The following is a 22785-nucleotide window of genomic DNA, read 5'->3' on the forward strand; positions in this document are numbered from 1 at the left end:
GTGCGAGTGGTAATACTAGAGAAAGAAGGTGCGAATCTGGTAACCAATGAAGGAAGAATTAATTCCCCCCCAAAAAACAGCAGGGGGTCCATCGTCTGGCGGTGGTTTGGCTTCAAGCGGGAAGATGTCGAACAGACAACCATATTTTGTCAAGTGTGGGGCAAAAGCGTTGCTACAAAATGTAGCACTACTGCTACTATGTAGCATCATTTGAAAAGTCACCCGCTAGAGAATGAAGAGTGCTTACTCCGCATGTCAACATCTCCATTCGGTGCCACACCAACAAAATGCAGAGGCAACCATTTCCACATAAACACCGTATGAAAAAAATAGTCAACAACAGAAGGGGATAATGTCCGCAGGAACCTACCACATAGTGAAGGACACACTCTAGTTGATTTCCTATTACCGTATTTCCTTGAATTGCCGTATATAGTAAGCGCCTGCCTAGAATTACTGCCGGGTCAAACTCGTTTCGCAAATATATTATTTTTAGTAGCGCATGTCTAGAATTTCCCCCGGGTCAAACTCGTCACGTCACGAGTGACACTTCACCTGTCATCATTTTCAAAATGGAGGAGGCTGATTTCAATCATTTGAAATCGCATAAAGGGAAGAAGATTAAGAGTTATTCAGTAGGATTTAAAGTCCAAGCTATTGAATATGCTAAAAAAAAACAGTAAGCAGCTATGTTTTATTAATATACCGTAGCTGCGTGTGTCAAATATGAGTCATTAAATGACTCCCGCCTCCTGGTGGTAGAGGGCGCTAGTGATCCTTCTTGCGACTACTCGGCTGCAGAAGAAGTGACAACAAGCAGCGATCCTTTATTTTTTCCTCTCGTTTGCACTTTTAACATGGAGGATTACATATCTAAAATAAAACTGTTTTCTACACTGGACTTTCAATCGAAGCAGGAGGTAATAAACGAAGATCTCCATCGAGACAGAGAGACTTTAAAAACTGAAGAAGGAACAGGAAGACTTCTATAAACAAGTTATCGATGCTTTTGATCAGAAGGAGCCGCGCATGGACTTCATTTATAAGTAAAGGTAAGACCATAATAACGTTTTTTTTATTAAATGTGCTTTTCATGATGGTATCCTTACATCACACTCAAATTTAGAAGCGCAGGCCTAAATTTACTGCATGCCTTTGGTAAGTGCCAGAGTGAGAAGAAGTTTTAAATTAATTAGTGCATGCTTTTCAATCCAAGCAGGAAGTAATAAAGGAAGATCTCCATCGAGACAAAGAGACTCCAAAGACATGCACCTGGGGATAGGCCCCTCCCACCTCCAAAGACACGCACCTGAGGATAGACCCCTCCCACCTCCAAAGACACGCACCTGAGGATAGACCCCTCCCACCTCCAAAGACATGCACCTGGGGATAGGCCCCTCCCACCTACAAAGACATGCACTTGGGGATAGGCCCCTCCCACCTCCAAAGACATGCACCTGGGGATAGGCCCCTCCCACCTCCAAAAACATGCAACTGGGGATAGGCCCCTCCCACCTCCAAAGACATGCACCTGGGGATAGGCCCCTCCCACCTCCAAAGACACCCATCTGGGAATAGGCCCCTCCCACCTCCAAAGACATGCACCTGGGGATAGGCCCCTCCCACCTCCAAAGACACGCACCTGGGGATAGGTTGATTGGCAACACTAAATGGTCCCTAGTGTGTGAATGTTGTCTGTCTATCTGTGTTGGCCCTGTGATGACGTGGCGACTTGTCCAGGGTGTACCCCGCCTCCCGCCCGATTGTAGCCAAGATAGACTCCAGCAACCCCCGCCACCCCGAAGGTAATAAGCGGTAGAAAATGGATGGATGGAAGTGCACCCTATAGTACGGAAAATACGATAATACTTCTAGATTTGGGGCGGCATAGCTCGGTTGGTAGAGTGGCCGTGCCATCAATTTGAGGGTTCCAGGTTCGATTCCCACGTTCGCCATCCTAGTCACTGCCGTTGTGTCCTTGGGCAAGACACTTGACCCACCTGCTCCCAGTGCCACCCACACTGCTTTAAATGTAACTTAGATATTGGCTTTCACTATGTAAAGCGCTATACAAATAAAAATTGACTTCACATTTAACGCATAATAAAACGTGAACGTCTATCCGGCGGCATGTTCACAGGCGGAGGGATTTTTTCAGTATGAAACAGACTAAAACGTACCCTGGCGGTGAGGCGGTCCTGATTGTGCAGCAGCGAGTCCAGCAGGGCCGGAGTGGCCTGGTCCAGGTGGAGAGAGAGGCACAGGTCTGCCAGCTCCCCCGGGCACAGCGAGCCACAGCCGGCGCCGTCGAAACTGCTGAAAAGTTCTTTCAGGCGCTCCTCGTAGTGGTCCTGCTCCTGGACGTCATCCATCCCACAGGACAGCACCCGCCGGCCCTGAAGAGACAGCCGTGCACACGTCACTACAGGAAATATGCTGGCACGTCAACGTACGAGACACGTGGAAATATACCCACCCAGCGGGGCGGAAACATCCAGCTTTGTCCCTAACAGCGATGTCAGTGTGCAGCCCAGTGACTGAACTCTACACACACACACACACACACACACACACACACACACACACACACACAAGTGACTTCAGACTCATTTGCCGCTCAGGCTTATTCTAATCCAATTAGAGCTGATTAGCCAATCGGGCTAATGGGTAGTCGTAGCCAAGACTGGCACCGACAATGACTTTATTAGATAAACCACATTTCAGGGCTGCTATCACAGTAGAAGTATGTAGATTTATAATCTGTGGAACCTCTACAGCAGGGGTGTCAAAGTCAAGGGCCGTGGGCCGAATCCGGCACCCTAATGAATGATCTATGGCCCCCTGGGATGATATTTGATTGGTATTTGTTAGAATAATTATGTATATATTATCACACAACTTTAATAGTTAAGGCCTGTTGTTATGGTTATTATCAATTGTGCTGAAATTGTATTTTTCTTGCAAGCCAGTCTGGTATCAGTGTCTATGTCCAGGAACGGCCTGCTGACTGCCAAAGTCGAACACCGCCGTGACGCAGACAGAGCAGAGACAAGGCGATATCACCAGCGTTAATGGTGCCTTCACATATGTGTAAGTTACCCATGCCTTGGGAACTAATGCACCCCCATACCATCACACATGCTGGCTTTTGAACCTTGCTTCGATAACAGTCTGGATGGTTCGCTTCCCCTTTGATCCGGATGACACGATGTCGAATATTTCCAAAAACAATTTGAAATGTGGACACGTCAGACCACAGAACACTTTTCCACTTTGGATTATTCCATCTTAGATGATTTCGGGTCCAGAGAAGCCGGTGGCGTTTCTGGATGTTGTTGATAAATGGCTTTTGCTTTGCATAGTAGAGCTTTAACTTGCACTTACAGATGTAGCGACCAACTGTATTTAGTGACAGTGGTTTTCTGAAGTGTTCCTGAGCCCATGTGGTGATATCCTTTAGCGATGGATGTCGGTTTTTGATACAGTGCCGTCTGAGGGATGGAAGGTCACGGTCATTCAATGTTGGTTTCCGGCCATGCCGCTTACGTGGAGTGATTTCTCCAGATTCTCTGAACCTTTTGATGATATTATGGAGCGTAGATGTTGAAATCCCTAAATTTCTTGCAATGTCACTTTGAGAAAGGTTGTTCTTAAATTGTTTGACTATTTGCTCACACAGTTGTGGACAAAGGGGTGTACCTCGCCCCATCCTTTCTTGTGAAAGACTGAGCATTTTTTGGGAAGCTGTTTTTATAGCCAATCATGGCACCCACCTGTTCCCAATTAGCCTGCACACCTGTGGGATGTTCCAAATAAGTGACGCAGACAGAGCAGAGACAAGGCGATATCACCAGCGTCAATACATTTGGATTTTTTGTATAATCATATATTGTGTCTAACTCAGGGGTGTCCAAAGTGCGGCCCTAAGCACATTCTAAAAATACAATTAAAAAAAGAAAAACAGAAAAAGTGGTATAAAAGAGTAAACAGGTGAAATGTGACAATAAAATGTTGCAATCTTTACTCTAATAACACAAAGCTGCCATGCAGGCTGTTAATAATAAAATAATTAATCAAAATCAATGTCACATTAAACATTCCACTTTGAGACATTTTTGGGGGAAAATGTTGCATATTTTGTGTCTGCCATATAAAAAACAAAGTTGTTGTTTTTCCTGAAGAAGGGCCTAATAAGAACAAACAATAAACATAAACAACAATAAAAGTTATAATTGACAGAAGGATCTGAAGTTGAACAGTAAAAAAGTAAAATAATGAGTAGGACCCCAATAATTTTAGTGTGATTTTTTTGTGTGTGTGTCATTGCAAAAAAAAATAATAACAAAATGAAATCAATGGTGTTATGTGTTGACATTTTTAAGACTCGAATTATTCTATAATCTCAAATATTCCACTTTAAAATTCTATTGGGGAAACTTTTGCATATTTTGTGTTTTTTTTTCCATAACAAAACAGGGTTTTCTTTGACCAAAAGGGCATACAACTTAAATCTTTAAAAACGTTATATTGACAGATAGACCTAATGTTGATCAACAGATTTAGACCTTGAATAACAATAATACAAAATAATGACACATTTTAAACATTTTTTTTTTACCAAAATCCTTTGGTGTCCCTGGGATCAAGCCTGAGTGGAGGCTTGAATGTATATTTTTACACAAATATTGTATTGGTTTTTGAAATAAAGACATCAAAATGGCCCCCGCTTGCTTTGATTTTTCAGTGTGCGGCCATCAGTGGAAAAAGTTTCGACACCCCTGGTCTAACTGGAGCTGTCGAGAAGTTGATCTCAAGACGATTGTGTTTAAAGTAAACAGTAAAAAAATAAAAATAATGAGTAGGACCCTTTTGGATCCCCAATAATTTTAGTGTGATTTTTTTTTTGGTGTGTCATTGCTAAAAAAAAATAACAACAAATTGAAATCAATGGTGTTATGTGTTGACATTTTTAAGGCTCCAATTATTCTGTAACCTCAAATATTCCACTTTAAAATTCTATTGGGGAAACTTTTTCATATTTTGTGTTTTTTTTTCCATAACAAAACAGGGTTTTCTTTGACAAAAAGGGCATACAACTTAAATCTTTAAAAACGTTATATTGACAGATAGATCTAATGTTGATCAACAGATTTAGACCTTGAATAACAATAATACAAAATAATGACACATTTTAAACATTTTTTTTTTACCAAAATCCTTTGGTGTCCCTGGGATCAAGCCTGAGTGGAGGCCTAAATGTATATTTTTACACAAATATTGTATTGGTTTTTGAAATAAAAACATCAAAATGGCCCCCGCTTGCTTTGATTTTTCAGTGTGCGGCCCTCAGTGGAAAAAGTTTCGACACCCCTGGTCTATCCGGAGCTGTCGAGAAGTTGATCTCAAGGCGATTGTGTTTAAAGTAAACAGTAAAAAAATAAAAATAATGAGTAGGACCCTTTTGGATTTCCAATAATTTTAGTGTGATTTTTTTTGTGTGTGTCATTGCTAAAAAAAATAATAACAAATTGAAATCAATGGTGTTATGTGATGACATTTTTAAGACTCGAATTATTCTATAATCTCAAATATTCCACTTTAAAATTCTATTGGGGAAACTTTTGCATATTTTGTGTTTTTTTTCCATAACAAAACAGGGTTTTCTTTGACAAAAAGGGCATACAACTTAAATCTTTAAAAACGTTATATTGACAGATAGATCTAATGTTGATCAACAGATTTAGACCTTGAATAACAATAATACAAAATAATGACACATTTTAAACATTTTTTTTTACCAAAATCCTTTGGTGTCCCTGGGATCAAGCCTGAGTGGAGGCTTGAATGTATATTTTTACACAAATATTGTATTGGTTTTTTAAATAAAGACATCAAAATGGCCCCCGCTTGCTTTGATTTTTCAGTGTGCGGCCATCAGTGGAAAAAGTTTCGACACCCATGGTCTAACCGGAGCTGTCAGGATTACCCCCTTCCCTCAGCGACAGCTTCAGTGATGTAACCAAAGACTGGACTGGACTTTTAGAACGTAGTTTGGATCTGTAACTAGAGTACAGCCCCAAAAAACGTGTCTCCTCAATTGTGCCAAATTTAACTCTGTCTCCGCATGATTCCTTGCTTCTTGTCTGTTTCATAGATGTCATCAGTGTTTGAACCTGACAGTGTTACAGGCCACTGTTATTCACGCAACACTACTCCATCAACGTTGGCGCTGGGAATTCTCAAAATGGGGTCCTAGGGACCCTTTCAAGTCACACAAATGGGGTCCCACAGTAAATTTTTGGGGTCCCACTTTTTTGTAGGATTTTTGAAAACCAACGATAAATGTATGCGGTATCCTTTTATATCTCACATTTTATATAGCTCGGTTGGTAGAGCGGCCGTGCCAGCAACTTCAGGGTTATGTATATATTATCACACAACTTTGATGCTTAAGGCCCGTTGCTATGGTTATTATCAATTGTGCTGAAATTTTATTTTTTTCTTTGTCTGTGCAAAGCTGGCGATCCAAAAGATCGCAAGCCAGTCTGGTATCAGTGCCTGTGTCCAGGAACGGCCTGCTGACTGCCAAGGCCGAACACCGCCGTGACGCAGACAGAGCAGAGACAAGGCGATATCACCAGCGTCAACACATTTGGATTTTTGCACCTGGGGATAGGTTGATTGGCAACACTAAATGGGCCCAAGGTCTGTGCTAATGTATTGTTTATCACACAACACTGTATTTTATATCTAGAAGCTTGTTTTTACTTTTAAAATGCACGTTACATATTAAAATTGGCCAAGCAACAAATAAATTGGTTTATTTAAACTCGTATCCCAAGGTGCCACTGTATTCAAAAGTAAACTCTCCACTTTAGATGTTCCTAATACACCAAGCTGCAATAACGCAATGAAGTGTCTATCCTTGCTCAACAGTTTGTTACACTTCAAGAGCATATTCTCGCCAATATATTGAGGAAGTTACACAACTTCAAGTGCACAGGGCCTTAAGAGATTCTGTTCATTCTCCTCACTGATCAGACTAATAACTTCCAACCCCGTTTCCATATGACTTGGGAAATTGTGTTAGAGGTCAATATAAACGGAATACAATGATTTGCAAATCCTTTTCAACCCATATTCAATTGAATGCACTACAAAGACAACATATTTGATGTTCAAGCTGCCAAACTACTGCCAAAGTAGTTGGGAAAGGGCATGTTCACCACTGTGTTACATCACCTTTTCTTTTAACAACACTCAATAAACGTTTGGGAACTGAGGAAACTAATTGTTGAAGCTTTGAAAGTGGAATTCTTTCCCATTCTTGTTTTATGTAGAGCTTCAGTCGTTCAACAGTCCGGGGTCTCCGCTGTCGGATTTTACGCTTCATAATGCGCCACACATTTTCCATGGGAGACATGTCTGGACTGCAGGCTGGCCAGGAAAGTACCCGCACTCTTTTTTTTACGAAACCACGCTGTTGTAACACGTGCTGAATGTGGCTTGACATTGTCTTGCTGAAATAAGCAGGGGCGTGGATGAAAAAGACGGCGCTTACATGGCAGCATATGTTGTTCCAAAACCTGTATGTACCTTTCAGCATTAATGGTGCCTTCACAGATGTGTAAGTTACCCATGCCTTGGGCACTAATGCACCCCCATACCATCACACATGCTGGCTTTTCAACTTTGTGTCGATAACAGTCTGGATGGTTCGCTTCCCCTTTGGTCCGGATGACACGGTGTCGAATATTTCCAAAAACAATTTGAAATGTGGACTCGTCAGACCACAGAACACTTTTCCACTTTGGATTATTCCACCTTAGATGATTTCGGGCCCAGAGAAGCCGGCGGCGTTTCTGGATGTTGTTGATAAATGGCTTTTGCTTTGCATAGTAGAGCTTTAACTTGCACTTACAGATGTAGCGACCAACTGTATTTAGTGACAGTGGTTTTCTGAAGTGTTCCTGAGCCCATGTGGTGATATCCTTTAGAGATTGATGTGGGTTTTTGATACAGTGCCGTCTGAGGGATGGAAGGTCACGGTCACTCAATGTTGGTTTCCGGCCATGCCGCTTACGTGGAGTGATTTCTCCAGATTCTCTGAACCTTTTGATGATATTATGGAGCGTAGATGTTGAAATCCCTAAATTTCTTGCAATGTCACTTTGAGAAAGGTTGTTCTTAAACTGTTTGACTATTTGCTCACGCAGTTGTGGACAAAGGGGTGTACCTCGCCCCATCCTTTCTTGTGAAAGACTGAGCATTTTTTGGGAAGCTGTTTTTATAGCCAATCATGGCACCCACCTGTTCCCAATTAGCCTGCACACCTGTGGGATGTTCCAAATAAGTGTTTGATGAGCATTCCTCAACTTTATCAGTATTTATTGCCACCTTTCCCAACTTCTTTGTCACGTGTTGCTGGCATCAAATTCTAAAGTTAATGATTATTATGAGTTTGAACATCAAATATGTTGTCTTTGTAGCATATTCAACTGAATATGGCTTGAAAATTATTTGCAAATCATTGTATTCTGTTTATATTTACATCTAACACAATTTCCCAACTCATATGGAAACAGGGTTTGTACTTTTATAGAGTTTCAGACAACAGGGTGAAAATTAAGGCATGATTAAATAATGATTGTGATTATTTGGTTATGAGCACAGAGAAAAAAGAGGTTTGTGCATGCTGTGTGTGACATACAGTACACACGCAACAAATATCACAACTTCAATAAACCAGATTGACTGTGTCCACTTATGGAATATCTCGCATCACACACACACACACACACACACACACACACACACACACACACGGCAGCCTTTTGCATCCATTAAACGCACAATGAGGCTGACACAAAGCCCAAATCAGTATTCTGCATCTGCACTTTGCAGCTCTATTGAGGCTGCAGGGAGATAATCAGTCTTCCTCTTAAGGAGGCCCAAGATTGACAGCTGCTGCAGGTCAAAATTTGAAGTTTAATCCCGCAACACCTTGACAAATGTTTTTAACTCACTCTAGAAGTTGGAAAAAAATGTACTTTAGCGAGAACATTCTCTATTTCAGCCGCTTTAAAAAGTTATTTGGCAGTTAGCTCAAACTTATTAAAGAACAAGGAAGAAAAACCCTGCTAAATATATTCAACCTTACTTATTAAATGAGACATAATCTATTAATATTGAGCAAAATCCAAACCCCGTTTCCATATGAGTTGGGAAATTGTGTTCGATGTAAATATAAACAGAATACAATGATTTGCAAATCCTTTTCAAGCCATATTCAGTTGAATATGCTACAAAGACAACATATTTGATGTTCAAACTGATAAAAAATGTTTATCAGTGGCAATAAATCCTGATAAAGTTGAAGAATGCTCATCAAACACTTATCTGGAACATCCCACCGGTGTGCAGGCTAATTGGGAACAGGTGGGTGCCATGATTGGCTATAAAAACAGCTTCCCAAAAAATGCTCAGTCTTTCACAAGAAAGGATGGGGCGAGGTACACCCCTTTGTCCACAACTGCGTGAGCAAATAGTCAAACAGTTTAAGAACAACCTTTCTCAAAGTGACATTGCAAGAAATTTAGGGATTTCAACATCTACGCTCCATAATATCATCAAAAGGTTCAGACAATCTGGAGAAATCACTCCACGTAAGCGGCATGGCCGGAAACCAACATTGAGTGACCGTGACCTTCGATCCCTAAGACGGCACTGTATCAAAAACTGACATCAATCTGTAAAGGATATCACCACATGGGCTCAGGAACACTTCAAAAAACCACTGTCACTAAATACAGTTGGTCGCTACATCTGTAAGTGCAATTTAAAGCTCTAATATGCAAAGCAAAAGCCATTTATCAACAACATCCAGAAACGCCGCCGGCTTCTCTGGGCCCGAGATCTTCTAAGATGGACTGATACAAAGTGGAAAAGTGTTCTGTGGTCTGACGAGCCCACATTTCAAATTGTTTTTGGAAATATTCAACATCGTGTCATCTGGACCAAAGGGGAAGCGAACCATCCAGACTGTTATCCACGCAAAGTTCAAAATCCAGCATCTGTGATGGTATGGGGGTGCATTAGTGCCCAAGGCATGGGTAACTTACACATCTGTGAAGACACCATTAATGCTGAATGGTCCATACATGTTTTGGAGCAACATATGTTGTCATCCAAGCAACATTATCATGGACGCCCCTGCTTATTTCAGCAAAACAATGCCAAGCCACGTGTTACAACAGCGTGGCTTCGTAGTAAAAGACTGGCCCGCCTGTAGTCCAGACCTGTCTCCCATTGAAAATTTTGAAGCCTAAAATATGACACCAGAGACTCCGGACTGTTGAACAACTTAAAAACTGTACATCAAGCAAGAATGGGAAAGAATTCCACTTTCAAAGCTTCAACAATTAGTTTCCTCAGTTCCCAAACGTTTATTGGGTGTTGTTAGAAGAAAAGGTGATGTAACACAGTGGTGAACATGCCCTTTCCCAACTACTTTGGCACGTGTTGCAGATATGAAATTCTAAGTTAATTATTATTAACATCAAATATGTTGTCTTTGTAGCATATTCAACTGAATATGGCTTGAAAAGGATTTGCAAATCATTGTATTCTGTTTATATTTACATCTAACACAATTTCCCAACTCATATGGAAACGGGGTTTGTATCTGATGCAGGGGGGAAATACACGTAATATCAGTACCAATACAATAAGTGTATGGAAGACATTTTCACACTTCATTTTGAGTATTTTGAAGTGTGTTGATAGGAAATGAGAATAATAAGGAAGATAAAGAACAGAGATTATTTTATCCTCATTTAAACGCATAAAGCAACCGCAAAGCCTTAAAACCTACGACGGCACACATAAAACCGATTATAGATATTTGATTAAAATATAAATCATCAAGTTGAAAGAAATATATCATCAGCGGGATTTAGGTGAAAAGTTGTCAAAGTGGGAGATGAATCTTGACCCAAATATTCTGACATTGATATTTTTAAAAAGCTTAAACACTCACCTAAATCTCCAAATTGTAGAAACACGCGTCTCCACGGTGTAAAATATTTGCTTGTAATTAAAAAAAAAAAAAAGATTAAAAAAAAACAACTTATCGTGCAGATTTCTCCCACACGGGCGCGTCGCTGTTTGTTTTTTCCTTCCGGAAGCTCGGCAAAAAACAACAACATTCAAAGTTTAAAGTCCTCTATGGCGAGACACCGCATAAAATATATGTTTCTTGCTGCGAGCCGGCAGGGAGTGTGTGTTTTTTAGCAGCGTTATGTCCTTCTCTTCCTCCTCATCATCCTCCTCCTTCTTCTTCTTCTTCGGCGCCTGTGAGCCCAGTTTGAAAAGGGCGATGGAGGAAAGGGCGGGGACAACACCGGAAGTGACGTCATCAATGTGTGTCCGCCCCCAAAACAACAACTCAACTTTTAACACCAACAAACCCACCCTGGCTGACCCTTTGAAGTTTTAGCGGGACTTTTAGGATATTAATGTAGACCGTGGGGGGCGTGGTCGGGGGTGGGGCGTGGTTAGGGGCGTGGCTAAGAGGGGAGGAGTATATTTACAGCCAGATTCACCAAGTCAAGTTTTTTTATATATATATATATATATATATATATATATATATATATATATATGTATATATTTATATATATCTCCGTATTTCCTTGAATTGCCGCTGGGGCGCTAATTATTTTAAAACCTCTTCTCACTCCAGCACTTACCAAAGGCATGCAGTAAAATTTTGAGTGTGATGTAAGCTTGGACCTTAAATACTACTGAATAGCTCTTAATCTTCTTCCCTTCATGCGATGTCAAATTACCGGTTTTGAAATTAGCCTCCTCCATTTGGAAAATGATGACAGAGGAAGTGTCACGAGTTTGACCAGGCGGTAATACTAAGCATGCTCTAATTATTTTGGGAAGCGAGTTTGACCCGGCAGTAATTCAAGGCAGGCGCATACTAAATGCCCGGCGGCAATTCAAGGAAATATAAGAAATACTTGACTTTCAGTGAATTCTAGCTATATATATAAATAAAAGAAATACTTGAATTTCAGTGTTCTTTTATTTAAACATTTACACACACATAACACTCATCTACTCATTGTTGAGGGTTGAATTGTCCATCCTTGTTTTTTCTAACCATATGCATGTACAGTAGATGTGTCCTGTTTACGAGTGTCACAAAATTGCTGTTTACGGCAGACGAACTGCTTGACGGTAGACGAAAACAAACTGCTGTTGTTGTGTGTTGTCACCGCGCTGGGAGGACGTTAATGAAACTGCCTAACAATAAACCCACATAAGAATCCAAGAACACGCCTGGGCAGACACGCTGTTTATACACGTCACCCAGGTCCGCATGGAGCTATAGGGGGCGTGGCCTCCAGCTCAGCCTGAATTCCGGGAGATTTTCGTGAGAAAATTTGTCCCGGGAGGTTTTCGGGAGAGGCGCTGAATTTCAGGAAAATCCGGGAGGGTTGGCAAGTATGGCCGGATCAGGAACTCCAACAGGTTTTATCCGGCCCGCCTGATGAGTTTGCCAAGTATTAAAATAAGTCACATTTTTTTTTTTTTATGAAAGAAACTGCTGTTCTGAATGTGTCCACTGGATGTCACAATAGCAATTCTGTCAGGACCAGCAAAAGGTACAAAGTAAAGCGTGGAAACTTAAAACCTGCCGTTTTGTGTCTTCCGCTTCAAACACATCGTTACTTGGCACAATAATGTCTTTGTGTGCGTTTTAAGAATAGACGGCAGTATTTTGTGTACTCGGATAATCAACTTTTACTTTGAAATTATCTTTTGTCTTGAAAATCAACTTTTACCGTGAACTGATTAACGTGTTTAACAAGTTGAAAAACTTGTTAAACACTTGTTAAACGTGTTACCTTTTAGAATAGAATAGAATAGAATGAACTTTATTGTCATTATATTTGCATATAAAGAGATTAAAGGTAATAATAAAGGAAAAACTAACAATTGAAATAAACAGACTGCTATCCAATAAAAATTACAAGCAATTCTGTACAATATTGTTTTTATTGGATAGTAGTCTGTTTATTTCAATTTTAGTGGTCAATTGTGCGAAATTATCGGAATATGTACTGAACTGTGCAATCTACTAATAAAAGTATCAATCAATAAATCAATCAATCAATCAAAACATTGAAAATTATTTTTCGTCTTAAAAATCAACTTTTACCACTGCAAGATGCCTCGTTGTCGTCCTTTTAACATTAACAATAATAATCGCTAAATAAAACTATATTCTATACACCCAAAACGCTTCGGAATATCAGCACATGGACCAAAGCGGTGAAATAAGGTGTTCTACCAACGGGTTCTAGTACTACCGCCACGACAGGTATGAAAATATAGTGAGAAAACTCAACCCTTTTGAGTAGTTTTACCTCCGATTCTCACGGTGTGTTGAGTTAACTCTGGGTTGATACGTGGACATGACAAAGGAGGTGTTTGATACCTCGAAGGGTTTACATGTTGTGTTTTTTGTTCAATCTGCCTTCAAAAGACTTATTAGTGATTCCTAAAGCCCAAAAAAAGTCTGCGGGCTATAGAGCGTTTTCCGTTCGGGCTCCAGTACTCTGGAATGCCCTCCCGGTAACAGTTCGAGATGCTACTTCATTTAAGTCTCACCTTAAAACTCATTTGTATACTCTAGCCTTTAAATAGACCTCCTTTTTAGACCAGTTGATCTGCCGCTTCTTTTCTTTTTCTCCTCTGTACCCGCCTCACTTGTGGAAGGGGTCCAGTCCAATGACCATGGATGAAGTACTGGCTGTCCAGAGTCGAGACCCAGGATGGACCGCTCGCCTGTGTATCGGTTGGGGACATCTCTACGCTGCTGACCCGCCTCCGCTTGGAATGGTTTCCTGTGGACGGCTACTCTCGCTGCTGTCTTGGATCCGCTTTGAACTGAACTCTCGCGGCTGTGTTGGAGCCACTATGGATTGAACTTTCACAGTATCATGTTAGACCCGCTTGACATCCATTGCTTTCGGTCCCCTAGAGGGGTGGTTGCCCACATTTGAGGTCCTCTCCAAGGTTTCTCATAGTCAGCATTGTCACTGGCGTCCCACTGGATGTGAATTCTCCCTGCCCACTGGGTGTGAGTTTTCCTTGCCCTTTTGTGGGTTCTTCCGAATGTGTTGTAGTCGTAATGATTTGTGCAGTCCTTTGAGACATTTGTGATTTGGGGCTATATAAATAAACATTGATTGATTGATTGATTTTTTCCCACACATACATACTATGGGCTCTACCACGGTATCAAGCACTATTTTCTGGATAATCTAATTAAGACATATATATGTATGTATGTACATATATATATATATATATATATATATGTACATATATATATATATATATATATATATATATATATATATATGTATGTATGTACATATATATATATATATATATATATATATATATCCATCCATCCATTTTCTACCGCTTATTCCCTTTCGGGGTCGCGGGGGGCGCTGGCGCCTATCTCAGCTACAATCGGGAGGAAGGCGGGTTACACCCTGGACAAGTCGCCACCTCATCGCAGGGCCAACACTGATAGACAACATTCACACACTAGGGACCATTTAGTGTTGCCAATCAACCTATCCCCAAGTGCATGTCTTTGGAGGTGGGAGTGGCCTATTTTCCAGGTGCATGTCTTTGGAAGTGGGAGGGGCCTATCCCCAGGTGCATGTCTTTGGAGGTGGGAGGGGCCTATCCCCAGGTGCATGTCTTTGAAGGTGGGAGGTGGCCTATCCCCAGGTGCATGTCTTTGGAGGTGGGAGGGGCCTATCCCCAGCTGCATGTCTTTGGAAGTGGGAGGGGCCTATCCCCAGGTGCATGTCTTTGGAGGTGGGAGGGGCCTATCCCCAGGTGCATGTCTTTGGAGGTGGGAGGGGCCTATCCCCAGGTGCATGTCTTTGGAAGTGGGAGGGGCCTATCCCCAGGTGCATGTCTTTGGAGGTGGGAGGGGCCTATCCCCAGGTGCATGTCTTTGGAGGTGGGAGGGGCCTATCCCCAGGTGCATGTCTTTGGAGGTGGGAGGGGCCTATCACCAGGTGCATGTCTTTGGAAGTGGGAGGGGCCTATCCCCAGGTGCATGTCTTTGGAGGTGGGAGGAAGCCGGAGTAAGGAGGGAACCCACGCAGTCACGGGGAGAACATGCAAACTCCACACAGAAAGCTCCCCAGCCCGGGATTGAACCCAGGACTACTTCGTATTGTGAGGCACATGCACTAACCCCTGTACCACCGTGCTGCCAATTCATGGTAAAATTATGGCAGCCACCCCAGTTGACATACTTCACACAAAAGTAAATTTATTCGTAATTGTTGGTCCAAAGCCAATGAATATTTTGGCAAAATGAGGGTAATAAGTCATTTTTGTTTGTCGTTCTGTTTTGTTTTATTTTTTTAACGTTAATAGCGCCGTCAAGCGCGTCTAATACAGCCGCAAATTATACTTGAACGAAATAAAGCACGTTTTATTGTAAGTTTATGAGCTGGAGTATATTTGGAACTATATATAGACGTATTATCTTTGTTTATTTCGTCAGAAAAAGTGACGTCACCACGATAGTAAATGCCTGTTTAGTTGGGGGTGGTCTGTTTACACGCCACTCGGGTCCGCTCCTCAGCCCCACCTGGTGGTAAGCCTCGGTACTGCAGTGTTTTTCTGTAAACATGCTTAAGTCTATTTCAACAACTTGTAATAAAGTAGGATTTTATCGGCCTCATTGGTACTGAACTTATGTCGTTATTCTTACCAAATAAATCGACATGTTGGCTTAACCGTAGACCACTTTACCAATGGCAATCATTTGTGTTCCCGGAACTCGGCGCGTAAAGCTACTTATTTGAGATACAACTCCTTATTTTACGACAACACAATGTCCATAAAAATCTGAAATTCACGTAAAATGTTAACAACAATTTGGTCAAGTGTTCGGCTGTCTTAAAACGCGCATTGTTCCTCTCAATAAAACACTAAATACAATTTAAAAGTTCATGTAGACTTTTTTTTCCTTATTATTCTCGTTCACTGACACCATTGGCTGCGGCAAACGTCAATCAAAACTTTAGCCCAATGGCCTTTCAGCGTTGCGTAAATCCGGAAATACTCGACTTTGCCGGAAATAGAAAAAGAGTGCTGGATTTTAAAAGGAATGAGGAGCAAAGCTAACTGCATGAAGAGGAATTAATGACGGTTTAAAGGTACTTCGATATGTTTATTATAATTTTGTCGCGTTGTGTAATGCTTTAACTGCTTTCTCTTTCATGTTATTTCACTTTCCACCAAGTTCGTACTCATTCTGACGTCACACACCGACAATGAATGAAGCCCTTCGCACTTACTTAAAAAGTCACTTTCCGGAGAAATATTTTTACATTAAGTGGACACATTGTATTTATATAAATTAGACACAAAGAGGGATACTTTGGACAGTACTGCAGCCAGAAGCATTCTAGTTCAAGCAGTCATGACGCACTTGAAGCAGTAACAACACACAACAACAGTTTTTGTCTGCCGTAAACAGCAATGTTGTGACACTCTTAAACAGGGCCATTCTTTACATGCATATGGTTAGAAAAACAAGTATGGCAAATTCAACCATTAACTCAACAATGAGTAGATGGGGACGGCGTGGCGCAGTGGAAGAGTGGCCGTGCGCAACCCGAGGGTCCCTGGTTCAATCCCCACCTAGTACCAACCTCGTCACGTCCGTAGTGTCCTGAGCAAGACACGTCACCCTTGCTCCTGATGGGTGCTGGTTAGCGCTTTGCATGGCAGCTCCCTCCATTAGTGTGTGAATGTGTGTGTAAATGTGGAAGTAGTGTCAAAGCGCTTTGAGTACCTCGAAGGTAGAAAAGTGCTATACAAGTACAACCCATTTATCATTTAGATGAGTGTTATGTGTGTGTTTATGTGTAAATAAATGAACACTGAAATTCAAGTATTTCTTATATATATACACATATACACACACACACAGGACTGTCCCAGAAAATTAGAATATTGTGATAAACTACTTTATTTTCCGTAATGCAACTAAAAACATGAACATGCCATACATTCTGGATTCATTACACATCAACTGAAATATTGCAAGCCTTTTATTATTCTAATATTGCTGATTATGGCATACAGCTCAAGAAAACTCAAAAATCCTATCTCAAAAAATTTGAATATTTCCTCAGACCAAGTAAAAAAAACAATTTATAACAGCAAAACAAAATCAAACATTTGAAAATGTCAATTAATGCACCCAGTGCTTGGTTGGGAATCCTTTTGCACGGATTACTGCATCAATACGGCGTGGCATTGCTGAGGCGTTATGGATGCCCAGGATGCTTCAATAGCGGCCTTCAGCTCATTTGCATTATTGGGCCTGGTGTCTTTCAGCTTCTTCTTCACAATACCCCACAAATTCTCTATGTGGTTTAGGTCAGGAGAGTTAGCATTCCAATGGAGGACAGTAACGCCATGGTCAGTACACCAGTTACTGCTGGTTTTGGCACTGTGGACAGGTGCCAGGTCATGCTGGAAAATGAAATCATCATCTCCTTAGAGCTTTTCAACAGATACAGCTTCAATAGCCGTATTCCCATGGTCAAGCCACTCCTGAACTCAAGACAATGGAAGTTCCCTCAGTCAGCAAAGGTTTGGGGAGCCATGTCAGCTGCTGATTTTGGTCCACTGTGTTTCATCAAGTCCGGAGTCAATGCAGCTTTGTACATGCTTCCATCTGTTGTAAAGCTCTATAGCATGGGTGTCAAACTCTGGCCCGCGGGCCAAATTTGGCCCGCCGTGTAATTTCACCTGGCCCTTGAGGCAATATCAAATTAACATTAGAGCTGTAACGCCGCATTCACCGCTAACACTCTTACTTGCCAACCCTCTCGATTTTCCCGGGAGACTCCCGAAGTTCAGTGCTCCTCACGAATTTCATCTTGGACAACAATATTTGGGGTGGCCTTCAAAGGCACTGCCTTTGGTGTTCTCTACAACCTGTCTCCACGTCCGCTTTTCCTCCATACAAACAGCGTGCCGACCCAGTCACATAATATACGCGGCTTACACACACACACACAAGTGAATGCAACGCATACTTGGTCAACAGCCATACAGGTCACACTGAGGGTGGCCGTATAAATACCTTTAACACTGTTACAAGTATGCGCCACACTGCGAACCCACACCAAACAAGAATTGAAACATTTCGGGAGAACATCCGCACCGTAACACAACAGAACAAATACCCAGAACGCCTTGCAGCACTAACTTTTCCGCTCCCCCGCTATCACTAAACCCCGTCCACCTCAACCCCATCGCCGAAAAAAGGCATTTAATTTTTATTTAAATTTTATTTGATATGCCATTGATATTTTTTTATTATTATTATTATTTTAAACTCGATTTTGCATGTCACTATAAAGTTATATAAACCTTGCTTGTTCAATATTCAATGCAAAACTTGTTTGGGTCCTTATTAAAAGGTTAATTTGTTCAACCTCGGCCCGCGGCTTTGTTCGGTTTTAAATTTTGGCCCCACTCTGTATTTGAGTCTGACACCTCTGGTCTATAGAGATGATGATTTAACATTAATATTTCCTTGAATTGCCGCAGGGTATATAGTATGTGCTTGCCTTGAATCAAACTCGCTTACCAAAATAATTAGCGCATGCTTAGTATTACCGCCTGGTCAAACTCGTCACGTCACGAGTGACACTTCCCCTGTCATCATTTTCAAAATGGAGGAGGCTGATATCAATACCTGTAATTTGAAATCGCATAAAGGGAAGAAGATTAAGAGCTATTCAGTAGGATTTAAGGTCCAAGCTTATATCACACTCAATTTTTTACTGCATACCTTTGGTAAGTGCCGCAGTGAGAAGAGGTTTTGAAATAATTAGCGCATGCTTACTTTTACCGCATGCCTTTGGTAAGCAGGAGTGAGAAGAGGTTTTAATCTAATTACCGCCCCGGCGGCAATTCAAGGAAATACGTTATATATGAAATACTTGACTGGGTGAATCCAGCTGTAAATAGACTCCTCCCCTCTTGACCACGCCCCTGACCACGCCTCCACCCCCTATCTCCTGAAATCGGAGGTCTCAAGGTTGGCAAGTATGCTGCTGCCAGAAGCATTCTAGACCCTCTTGATGCTATCTATAAGTCTGGTATACCACTGACTGTACCTTTGAAGGTTTTTGTTGTCTTCCAGGAGCAGGAAGGAAACAAAACCAAGCATGCTGGTGATGAAGACAGCTGTGTCCTTCCTGATTGCTGCCTATGTGTCCACACCAGTCCTGCTCTACGCGCTCCCTTGGACTTTGGGATACGCCATATTTGCTCACCTGTGTAAGTACAACTTCCTGTGGACAAACCAGGCGCTCCAATAATGTAATATTAGCCCGGCCTTTACTTTTCCTGAGCTGTGAGAAGGACCTGAAAAGGTATATATGTGTTTTTTTTTTTAAATATGATCAAGAGTACATGAGAAAGTGGAAAGGAACACAACAGTGACCTATTTTTACAACATGAATGTTTTTTTTTTTACAAGTAGGGATGTCAATCTTAAATCTACAGATTTTTCTGCTGTCATGTGTAAGCACATAGATGGCCTTAAAAAACACTTTTTGACATTAATTGTTGAAAATGATGAATCGATTTAGAATTGGAATAAATAAAAATTGATTCGTATGTGAAAGTTTTTTTTTTTTTTTATCACCCCTAGTAGCTAGGATTCTTGGTATTATTTCAATAATCGAGTAATCTATGGATTAGTTTGATGGATCAATCGAGTAATGGGATAAAATACTTAACAGCCTTAATTAAGGCTTGGTACTGAATAGTTAAATTGGTAAATGGGTTTTGTATAGCGCTTTATTACCTTAAAAGTACTCAAAGCGCTTTGACTGTCAAAGTTAGTTGTTGACGAACCCCAAGATGCAGAGAAGGAGGCAGGAAACATGGTTTAATAAAACACTAAGACAAAACCAAACAAAAGGGGTACAACAAAAAGTGCGCACGAGGCGGATAACAAACTAAAAGAGCTAGCATGGGAGCTAGAAAACAAAAAGGAGCTTAGCATGGAAGCTAGCAAAAACAAAAGGGGCCTAGCGTGGAAGCTAGCGGGTAGCGAGAAGGAAAACAGAAGTCGTTACGTGTAGTACAAAGACAAATTGAAAGCAGGGAACAAAAGACAGTAAGCTACAAACTTTTACCGAAATATAGCTTACCGCTACGCTGCAATGGCACGACACGACAGGTGCGACAATACAGAAGTGACAATAATCCAGCACTGACTGGAGGACAAAAGCAGGTAAAAGTAGGATCGGGCTGATTGACACCAGGTGTGGCCAGGTGACAATCAGCCGCAGCTGAGGGGAAACAGCGCTCAGGGAGAAAGACAGGAAACCAACAAAATAAGAGCGCTGACAGGAAATACTACACACACAGAGGAAAAAACTACAACACAAACAAACTGTCAGTGGCAACCCCAGACATTGACACTATTTCCATCCATACATCCATTTTCAACCGCTTGTCCCTTTCGGGGTCGCGGGAAGGCGCTGGAGCCTATCTCAGCTGCATTTGGGTGGAAGGCGGGGTACACCCCGGACAAGTTGCCATCTCATCGCAGGGCAAACACAGATAGACAACATTCACACACTAGGGACCATTTCGTGTTGGCAATCAACCTATCCCCAGGTGCATGTCTTTGGAGGTGGGAGGGGCCTATCCCCAGGTGCAGGTCTTTGGAGGTGGGAGGGGCCTATCCACATGTGCATGTCTTTGGAGGTGGGAGGGGCCTATCCCCAGGTGCATGTCTTTGGATGTAGGAGGGGCCTATCCCCAGGTGCATGTCTTTGGATGTAGGAGGGTCCTATCAATCAATCAATGTTTATTTATATAGCCCCAAATCACAAATGTCTCAAAGGACTGCACAAATCATTACGACTACAACATCCTCGGAAGAACCCACAAAAGGGCAAGGAAAACTCACACCCAATGGGCAGGGAGAATTCACATTCAGTGGGACGCCAGCGACAATGCTGACTATGAGAAACCTTGGAGAGGACCTCAGATGTGGGCAACCCCCCCCCTCTAGGGGACCGAAAGCAATGGATGTCGAGCGGGTCCAACATGATACTGTGAAAGTTCAATCCATAGTGGCTCCAAGACAGCAGCGAGAGTCCCGTCCACAGGAAACCATCTGAAGCGGATCAGCAGCGTAGAGATGTCCCCAACCGATACAGGCGAGCGGTCCATCCTGGGTCCCGACGAGCGGTCCATCCTGGGTCTCGACTCTGGACAGTCAGTACTTCATCCATGGTCATCGGACCGGACCCCTTCCACAAGGGAGGGGGGGACATAGGAGAAAGAAAAGAAGCGGCAGATCAACTGGTCTAAAAAGGAGGTCTATTTAAAGGCTAGAGTATACAAATGAGTTTTAAGATGAGACTTAAATGCTTCTACTGAGGTAGCATCTCGAACTGTTACCGGGAGGGCATTCCAGAGTACTGGAGCCCGAACGGAAAACGCTCTATAGCCCGCAGACTTTTTTTGAGCTCTAGGAATCACTAATAAGCCGGAGTCTTTTGAACGCAGATTTCTTGCCGGGACATACGGTACAATACAATCGGCAAGATAGGCTGGAGCTAGACCGTGTAGTATTTTATACGTAAGTAATAAAACCTTAAAGTCACATCTTAAGTGCACAGGAAGCCAGTGCAGGTGAGCCAGTACAGGCGTAATATGATCAAACTTTCTTGTTCTTGTCAAAAGTCTAGCAGCCGCATTTTGTACCAACTGTAATCTTTTAATGCTAGACATGGGGAGACCCGAAAATAATACGTTACAGTAATCGAGACGAGACGTAACAAACGCATGGATAATGATCTCGGCGTCTCCAGTGGACAAAATGGAGCGAATTTTAGCGATATTACGGAGATGAAAGAAGGCCGTTTTAGTAACGCTTTTAATGTGTGACTCAAAGGAGAGAGCTGGGTCGAAGATAATACCCAGATTTTTTACAGAGTCACCTTGTTTTATTATTTGGTTGTCAAATGTTAAAGTTGTATTATTAAATAGAGGTCGGTGTCTAGCAGGACCGATAATCAGCATTTCCGTTTTTTTGGCATTAAGTTGCAAAAAGTTAGCGGACATCCATTGTTTAATTTCATTAAGACACGCTTCCAACTGACTACAGTCCGGCATGTTGGTCAGCTTTAGGGGCATGTAGAGTTGGGTGTCATCAGCATAACAGTGAAAGCTAATACCGTATTTGCGTATGACGTCACCTAGCGGCAGCATGTAGATGCTGAAGAGTACAGGGCCAAGGACCGAACCCTGGGGAACTCCACACGTTACCTTAACATAGTCCGAGGTCACACTGTTATAGGAGACGCACTGCATCCTATCAGTAAGATAAGAGTTAAACCATGGCAGGGCTGAGTCTGACATACCAATTCGTATTTTGATACGCTCTAATAAAATATTATGATCGACGGTATCGAAAGCAGCGCTAAGATCGAGGAGCAGCAACATAGATGACGCATCAGAGTCCATCGTTAGCAATAGATCATTAGTCAATTTTGCGAGGGCTGTCTCAGTCGAGTGATTTGCCCTGAAACCGGATTGAAAGGTTTCACATAGATTGTTAAACGCTAAGTGCTCATTTAGCTGCTCCGCAACAATTTTTTCGAGGATTTTCGA

The 22785-nt window shown here is 41.9% G+C and overlaps 2 protein-coding genes across 11 annotated transcripts in view; one reads left to right on the forward strand and one right to left on the reverse strand.

Annotated features, from left to right (window-relative positions):
- nin (ninein (GSK3B interacting protein)) overlaps positions 1 to 11366 on the reverse strand; it is an 85626-nt gene extending 74260 nt beyond the window's left edge. For 4 of the 5 annotated variants that reach the window (XR_009806014.1, XM_061893964.1, XM_061893967.1 and 1 more), the window contains exons 1-2: positions 2477 to 2545; positions 2181 to 2396 (exon numbers count right to left, since the gene is read on the reverse strand). Coding sequence is in view for 4 of the 5 variants with exons in the window: in XM_061893964.1 (XP_061749948.1) it covers positions 2181 to 2396; positions 2477 to 2494 (234 nt within the window). In the remaining variant the exon portion in view is untranslated. Of the gene's footprint in view, positions 1 to 2180; positions 2397 to 2476; positions 2546 to 11038 lie in introns of those variants that run through there. The other variant, XM_061893965.1, reaches the window with a different exon arrangement.
- Positions 11367 to 16151: 4785 nt separating this feature from the next.
- The window catches only part of LOC133548994 (lysophosphatidylserine lipase ABHD12-like), a 29932-nt gene continuing 23298 nt past the window's right edge, over positions 16152 to 22785 (forward strand). For all 6 annotated transcript variants that reach the window (XM_061893993.1, XM_061893992.1, XM_061893994.1 and 3 more), the window contains exons 1-2: positions 16152 to 16277; positions 19289 to 19425. In XM_061893993.1, coding sequence (XP_061749977.1) covers positions 19314 to 19425 — 112 coding nt within the window. In that variant the 5' untranslated portion in view covers positions 16152 to 16277; positions 19289 to 19313. The remainder of the gene's footprint in view (positions 16278 to 19288; positions 19426 to 22785) is intronic.

Source organism: Nerophis ophidion, linkage group LG03, assembly GCF_033978795.1.
Source record: "Nerophis ophidion isolate RoL-2023_Sa linkage group LG03, RoL_Noph_v1.0, whole genome shotgun sequence".
NCBI lineage: Eukaryota > Metazoa > Chordata > Actinopteri > Syngnathiformes > Syngnathidae > Nerophis > Nerophis ophidion.